The 8,342-nt window shown below is 45.2% G+C and overlaps 1 protein-coding gene across 1 annotated transcript; it reads right to left on the bottom strand.

The window, feature by feature from the left end:
* Positions 1 to 7,416: 7,416 nt before the first annotated feature.
* LOC308518614 (serine/arginine-rich splicing factor 1-like) lies at positions 7,417 to 8,142 on the bottom strand (the record flags this gene model as incomplete). The annotated part of the gene is made up of 1 exon (XM_081090327.1): positions 7,417 to 8,142. One exon carries the CDS (start codon positions 8,140 to 8,142, stop codon positions 7,417 to 7,419), a length of 726 nt encoding a protein of 241 aa, XP_080946453.1.
* Positions 8,143 to 8,342: the final 200 nt, after the last annotated feature.

The raw sequence follows: 8,342 nt of genomic DNA, 5'->3' as shown, positions 1-8,342 counted from the left end.
ATGCTCGACTGTCCAATCCTTGTGTTCCTGTGCGAATTGGAGACGTTTTATCTTGGTAACTGCAGAGAGCAAAGGTGTTCGAACAGGCCTTTGGCTTCCATATCCCATACGATGCAGTGTACGACTAATTTGCCTACAAACGTCAGGTGGTCATAATAATCTGGCCACTCAGTGTATATATTTTATTGATTTTTTACAGAGAGGAAGGGAGAGGGATAGAGAGTTGGAAACATCGATCAGCTGCCTCCTGCACATTCCCTACTGGGGATGTGCCTGCAACCAAGGTTCATGCCGGAACCTTGACCGGAATTGAACCTGGGACCCTTCAGTCTGCAGGCCGACGCTCTATCCACTGAGCCAATCCGCTCTATCCACTGAGCCAAACCGTTTAGGGCTGGTAATGCTTATTTGCACCCATACAAGTCCTTTGGTTGATCTTTTACTCCTCACCCCCCACCCCACCCCTCACCCCAGCCTTCCTTCCCTCTGAGGTTTGTCAGTTCGCCGCTTCTCTGTCTCTGGATCTATTTTTGTTCATCGGTTTATGTTGTTCGGTTTATTCCACAAATGAGCGAGATCATGTGGTATTTATCTTTCTCCAATTAAGCATGTCTTTTTATTTTTTGTATTTTGATGATTCAACATCTGGGGCCTTGCTGTCACTCAAGAGACACCCCTCAGGGTTAGCTAATTCCTAGAAATAACAACTCACTGGTCTCTGAGTGGGCGTTTCACATGCAAACAAATCAACCCAGAGCCCACACCCCCAACCACCTCCTTTATGGGCTCTCCACTCCAGGCCAGTATCCCCCTGCCCTAATCACCCCATGGCCAGGTACCAACCAACTAGGGCAACCTTGCCAATTCTAACACCGCTCACGCTGCCTTGCCTATTCCACAGAAAGCCTAATAAAGGCTCTTGCCCACACTTTCCCCAGATCCCTGTGCCTCCTGATCGACCCTGGTGCTTCCTCATGCGGCCCTGCGTGACATGCTGTACCTCCTGGTTCTAGGGATCGATGAGCATAAACTTCTTCCTTCATGACAGTGGTTTCCATGTCTGCATGCCTGATTAAAACAAATTCTGGATACCTTTAAAACACCTGGCAATTCTCCTTCTAGGAATATACCGCCAAGAATTGAGAGCAGGCACTTGAACTAATCCATGTATGTACATGTTCATAGCAGCATTATTCATAATAGCAAAAACGTGTAAGCAATCCAAGTGTCCATCAACAGAGGACTAGTTAAACAAATTGCAATATATTGGCAAAATGAATTATATGAAGCAATGACATGGATGAACCTTGAAAACATTGTGCTAAGTGAAAGAAGACTCAAAATATCACATATTCTATGAAATATCCAGAAAACTAAATCCATAGAGAGAGCAAGCAGATTAGTGGTTGCCAGGGGCTGGGGAAGGAAGGGACTGCTTAACGTGTGTGCAGTTTTACTCTGGGGAGATGAAAATGTTTTGAAACTAGACAGAGGTGGTGGTTGCACAACATTGTGAATGTACTAAATGCTGCTGAATTGTATGCTTTAAAATGCTTAATTTTATATTATGTCACTTTTACCTCAATTTGCTTAAAAAAGAAAATAATAATATAGGAGAGAAGTGGGTGGGGTGTAAAGGAAACAAGATTGGCCAGGCATTAATAATTATTAAAGCGAGGCCAGTGTTGCTCAGTGGTTGAACATGGACCCATGAATCAGGTCACGGTTTAATTCCCTGTGGGGGCACATGCCGGGGTCCAACCCCAGCGGGTCCAGGGGTCCCCAAAGGTGTGGACGGAGTCGGCGAAGAAGGAATGACATGGAGACAGCGTTCAGTTGATCAGCAGCCTAGCCAGGATCTCCAGCCAAGTTCTGGTCTGGATCTCGAGCGAAGTTCTGGTTAGGATCTCCAGCCAGGTTCTGTGTCCATGTTCTCTTGCTAGGTTTTCCAGATTCTCCAGCCAGGTTCTGTAGCCATGTTCCCTCGCTAGGTTCTCCAGCCAGGTTCTGTCCAGGTTCTCCAGCCAGGTTCAGTCACCAGGTTCTAGTCAGGTTCTCTTGCCAATTTCTGTAGTCAGGTTCAGTCCAGGATCTTTTGCCATGTTCTCTCGCTAGGTTCTGTCTCTAGGTTCTGAGGCCAGTTTCTGTCCAGGATCTTTTGCCATGTTCTCTCCAGCGAAGTTCTTCTGTCCCTAGAGAACGTTCTGTGTAGGTTCTGTGCCTAGGTTCTGTCTCTCTCTCTGTCTCTTGCTGTCTTGTTACATCTGTATTTATACCAGTTGATTCCAATCCTATCAATCTCTATTTCAGAGGTTAGGGCGTTTCTTATCTCCATTCCAGGGAGTAAAGATTATGTAGCTTAAGCATGATTGTTCATAGTTAAAGTGATTAATTACCCACCTGGCACTTAGTTAAGAGGTTTTATTCCCTCCCTAACTTCAGGGGAAAATCCCTACCTGGGGAAACAACCTTTCTCAGAGACCTTGGTTAAAACACATAGTGCCTAGAAGGTGAGCAAACATATTAAGAACAGTATGCCATATATGCCAGGTCCCTTGAAACAGCAAGCATGGACCAGCTCCCGGCAGGCACATGCTGGGGTTGTGGGCTTGATCCTCAGTAGGGAGCACACAGGATGCAGCAGGTCAATTATTCTCTCTCTTCACTGATGTTTCTATTCCTCTCTCCCTCTTCCTTCTGCTCTCTGAAATAAATGAAAACATACTTTTTTAAAAAAATAATAATTATTAAAGCTGGTGATGGGTACTTTTCACTATTCTCTTCTCTTGACTTGCATATCTGTTTAAAATGTTCTGTAACAGCCTGGCTGGCGTGGCTCAGTGATGAGCTTCAACCTGTGAACCAGGAGTTCACGGTTTGATTCCTGGTAAGGGTACGTGCCTGGGTTGTGGGCTTGATCCCAGTGTGGGGCGTGCAGGAGGCAGCCAATCTAGGATTTTCTCTCATCATTGATTTCTATCTCTCTCTCCCTCTCCCTCTCTGAAATTAATAAAAATATACTTTAAAAAATGTTCCATAACAGAAAGGTGTGTGTGTGTGTTTAAGAGGAGGATTCGGTGATAATAAAGACACTGATGTCAGAGGTTTAGGGTAAGATTCAAAAAAATAGTTTCATGAAATCAGAGTGGGAAATTCAATACCTGTAAATTACTCCCTTGTGTGGGGGCAGCTGTAAGTCTTCAGGAATGGAGAGTCTGGGTTAGCCTGTGATCCTGGAGAGGGTTCCTAGTGGGGTGTATTACAGAAAGTTATTTTTGGATAGTATAATACTTTATAAAACTTCCACACATATTAACTTGTTTGTTCCTTTTCACAGATTTGGGAAGTAAATCTTATCATCCCTTTATATTCAGGCATTCTGATTCAAAGCTGATGCATCCTTCCTCTTCAGCCCCTCCTCACTGCCTCTGCTCTGCCCCACCCACAAATCATAGAGAACTAATTCCTGTAAAGGAGGTTTGACTCTCGGTTACAGTATAATTTAGGGTAATAGCAGTGGCAGCTCTAACAGGGTGGAGAGAATATTTTAGATCCTCCAGACACACTCTCCACCCTTCTACATTCTTCTCTGTAGAGGAGGCTGACCTTTACCCACCAGGAGCTCCCCAGCCCTTAGCTTCAGGGGAAGTTGACCAATGGAAGGTACCAGGAAGCTGGCTCATGCCTCTACTGACACAGATACTCTCATCAGGCTCAGGAATGATGCCCTCCCCTTCCCCCCTCAGGCCTAGGAGATGTAATGGCTTCAGCCAACCCCAGCCCTGGGGTACTGCACCTGTCCCTACCTCACCCACACGTTTATAAATAGTCCCTTTATTAAGGTCCCCTCAATGGCCCCATTTTGAGTGTGTATGCCACCTGTTTGCTCCAGGGCCTTGCTGAGAAAGATAAACGTGCAAATGTCAGAGGCTTAACCCAATGAAAGGTTATTTCTTGCTCATGTCATAATCCACTGTGTGTGTGTGTGTGTGTGTGTGTTTGTGTGTACACATGTATACAAACTCCAGGGAGGAGGCAGAGGAAGTTGGGTCAGAATATACAGAAGAGAAATCGTGGGTGGAAGGCAGTCTGTCCAGTCAGACTGAGATGTTTTTTTGTTCTGGAAAGCAGAGTGCACATTGACCTAGGTTGGCAGCTGGCAACACCTCAGAAAGTGACTTTCCAGGTCAATGTGCACTCACTGTAACTGAAGGCTTGTCAATCACCAAGAAATAGGAACCTCTTGTCAGCACTGAGCCATGGAACTGGAAGAGTAATTACCGTAAAGGTGCTAATGCTTGCCCGAAGGAAATAATTTTGATCTCATTACCGTTGACTTTAATACACCACTACCAAGCATAAGGCAATGTACTAGACTTCTGGGAGGTACAACTTTGATTCAGATGTAGGGTCACCCTCAAGATACTTGAAATTTCTTCATATTTAAAATTTATTTTTAAACTAATGCACAGTAAAGTTCATTCTTTTTGGTACACATTTCTACTAGGTTTTTAGTGTTTTTTTAAATTTGTATTTCGTTGCACATATTTTTATTGAGATATAACTCACATACCATAAAATTCACTATTTTAAGTGTACAGTTCTGCAGTTTTCAGTATATTCAAAGAGTTATGCAACCCTCACTACTACTGTAAAACATTTTTATCACCCCAATAAAAAGATACCATACCTGTTAGCACTCATTCCCTATCCCCCTTTTCCTCCAGCCTGTGGAAACCACTGATATATTTTCTGTCTCTATGGATTTGCCTACTTGGGACATTTCATATAAGTGGAATCATACAATATGTGCTCCTCTCGGATTTGTTTCACTAGCATCTTTCCAAGTTCATCCGTATTATAGCATGTTCAGCACTCCATTCTCGTATGTATACACCACCTTTGTCTATCCATTCACCAGCTGATGGACATTTGGATTGTTTTGACTTTGGAACTATTATGAATGATGCTGCTGTGAACACCCTGGTGCAAGTTTTTATGTGGAAACATATTTTCACTTCTCTTGGGTCGATAACTATAATTTTAAATTGCAGCATAATATTGCACGTAGCTATAGCATACTACACTGTAAACACACAATCATTTTACTAACATTGGAGATAATTTTTGTTTTTAAAATTGATTTGAAAGAGAGATTTGTTGTTCCACTTATTTATGCATTCATTGGTTGCTTCTTACATGTACCCTGACTGGAGATCACACCCACAACCTTGGTGCATTGGGGAGAATGCGCTTAGGCAGGAGGCTTCCTGATCTGTATTCCATCCTGTGAGTGTGGAAAAAGAACTGGGAAAAGCTGGCTTGACAAATGAATGCCACATAAGGCCGCAGTCGTCCCCAAATTAAAGCCATCCAAGTAACCGCGAGCAGCCTCCCGAGACAACCAGGAGGGGGCAGTGTTTTGCCTTGAGAGGGGACCATTTCTCCACCAGACTCAAGGAATCCTGCACCCAACTGTCCACCAGGGGACAGTGAGGACATGGCTTTGAGGTTTGAGTGCAGCTAAAAGAAGCCTGAGTAGGGAGCTGATAACAAAAGCCATTTTGCACCACTGCCGTCCTCACAGGACAGGAAAAAAGAGAGGGATGAGCAATAGCGAGTCACACTGCAGTCCTCACCCTACGCCCGCCCCTCCAGAGCATTCAATTCCTTCTTCAGACTCATCCTGGGGTGCAGGTCGGAGTTTGAGGGTGTAAATCCAGGGACACCCTGGCTGGCCAAGGTGAGTGGGTGGTTGGCACTGCCCCAGAGCTGTCTCAGCGGTGCAAAGTGAGACATTTGGTGCTCATCACCTCCGCAAGCCCTCTGACCCACTGCGGCCTTCTCTTCTGCATTCCAGACACCAGCTATGTGGAGGAGGGACTAACAAATATTTCTGAGCACTGACTACGTGCCAGGTCTATTCTAGGTGCTGGAGGAGGATATAATAGGTCACTGCCTTTGGGGAGCTCAGTTTAGTAATAGTGACAGACAATCAGATAAGTAGACACACGAGTAGATGAGGTGATATGAAACTGTGGCAAGTTGCACTGAAAGAAGAAATACCAGGAGGGCGATCTGGGAAGGCCTTTCTGAGGAAGCAGGGCTGGAGACCTGATGGCTAAGGAGAAGGCCATCACACTAAGACCCAGGAGAATGCTTCAACAGAAGGAAGAACACATTCAAAGGCCCTGAAGCAAGGATGATTTTGGCTGGTTTGAAAACAGAAAGGACACCAGTGTAGCGAAGGAATATATTCACTTCCTATTACTGCTGTAACAAATTACTACAAATTTAGTGGCTTAAAACAGCACAAATTGCCCTGGCTGGTTTGGCTCAGTGGATAGAGCGTCAGCCTGCAGACTGAAAGGTCCTGGGTTCAACTACAGTCAAGGGCACATGCCCGGGTTGCAGGCTCAATTACCAGTAGGGGGCGTGCAGGAGGCAGCTGATCAATGATTCTCTCTCTTTATTGATGTTTCGATCTCTCTCCCTCTCCCTTCCTCTCTGAAATCAATAAAAATATATATTTAAAAAACCCACAAATTACCACTTCACACCCATAGGATGGCTACTATGAAAAAAAAAATGTGTTGATAAGGATATAGAGAAATTGGGATTGTGCATTGTTGGTGAGAATGTAAAATGGTACAGCTGCTCAAAATATTAAAAATAGAAGTATCATATGATCCAGCAATTTCGCTTCTGTATATACACCCAAAAGAATTGAAAACTAAGTCTCAAAGGGATAGTGTACCCCTATGTTCTCAGCAGCAGCACAATAGCTAAGGGGTAGAAGCAACCCAAGTATCCATTGACAGATGAATGGATAAACAAAATGTAATATATCCATACAAGAAAAAATTCCACAGCCTTAAAAAGGACACTTTGACACATGCTACAACATAGATGAGCCTTGAGGACATTATACTACGTGAAATAAGCCAGTCACAAAAAGACAAATGTTGTATGTTTCTTCTTTTTTTTTTTTTAAATATATTTTATTGATTTTTACAGAGAGGAAGGGAGAGAAGTAGAGAGTTAGAAACTTCGATGAGAGAGAAACATCGATCAGCTGCCTCCTGCACACTCCCCACTGGGGATGTGCCCGCAACCAAGGCACATGCCCCCGACCGGAATCGAACCCGGGACCCTTGAGTCCGCAGACCGACACTCTATCCACTGAGCCAAACCGGCCAGGGCGTATGTTTCTTCTTATATGAGGTACCTAGTCAAAATCTCTATGAACAGAAAGTAGAATGACAGTTCCCAGGGGCTGGGGGAGTATGGAATTGGAAGCTATTGTTTTTTGTTTTGAACAATAAAGATTTAATTAAAAAAAATGAAAAGATTGTACTGAGTAAAGGAAAACTGTATATACAACATGGGTTCTACAAAAAAGTGTCACCAATTATCTTATGTACGCGAGCGAGATCTGCTATGACGGGGAGAAGAGCGTGGTGATCCTCTGCTTCTCCTTGGGGAGTAACTGCGACTCCTGCTGTTGCTTCTGCTACGGCGTCTGCTCCGACTACGGCTTCGAGATCGAGATCTCCCATAACCTGGACTTCTGGGCCCATCAGCTTTAACCCGGATGTAGGCAGTTTCTCCCTCATGAGATCTAAACTTAGTGTTATCCAGTTTTCGAACTGCATAGGTCATATCGTCTTTCCGTACAAACTCCACGACGCCAGTGCCATCTCGGTAAACATCAGCATAACATACATCACCCGCCTCACGCATGTGATCCTTCAAATCCTGCCAGCTTCCACTCGGAGGCAGTCCAGAGACAGCCACTCTGTTCTCAGGTCGCCTGGCTGGGGGGCCATAGCGGCCTCGGGGTGCTCCTCCACCTCCACCCCCGCGGCCGCTTCGAGGAAACTCGACCCGCAGACAGTATCCATCGTAATCGTAGCCGTCGCGACCATACACCGCGTCTTCCGCGTCTCGCGGGTCCTTGAACTCAACGAAGGCGAAGGGTGGTCCTCCGCGGCGATTCTTGAGATCGATGTCGCGGATAGCGCCGTATTTGTAGAACACGTCCTCAATGTCCTTGGTTCGAATGTCTGGAGGTAAGTTACCCACGTAGATGCTACAATCGTTGTTCCCTGCCCGACCACGAATCACACCACTTCCGGACATGGCGAGGACGAAAAGCGCGGACTGGAGAACAGGCCTTCCCACCAAGCCTAGCGCAGGGGAGAGCGAACCTGCAGCCACACCTTGGCTCCCGGGGCTCCTCCAAAATGGTGCCTTTATCTACTTGGCACACAGATATCCAGGTTCTGTGTTGTGTTGTCTTGTTACATCTGTATTTATACCAGTTGATTTTAATCCTATCA

Source organism: Myotis nattereri (genome assembly GCF_964212035.1).
Source record: "Myotis nattereri genome assembly, chromosome: 4".
NCBI classification, from domain to species: Eukaryota; Metazoa; Chordata; class Mammalia; order Chiroptera; family Vespertilionidae; genus Myotis; species Myotis nattereri.
Note: the sequence above shows the minus strand (reverse complement) of the source record. Positions and strands in the feature narration are given on the sequence as shown.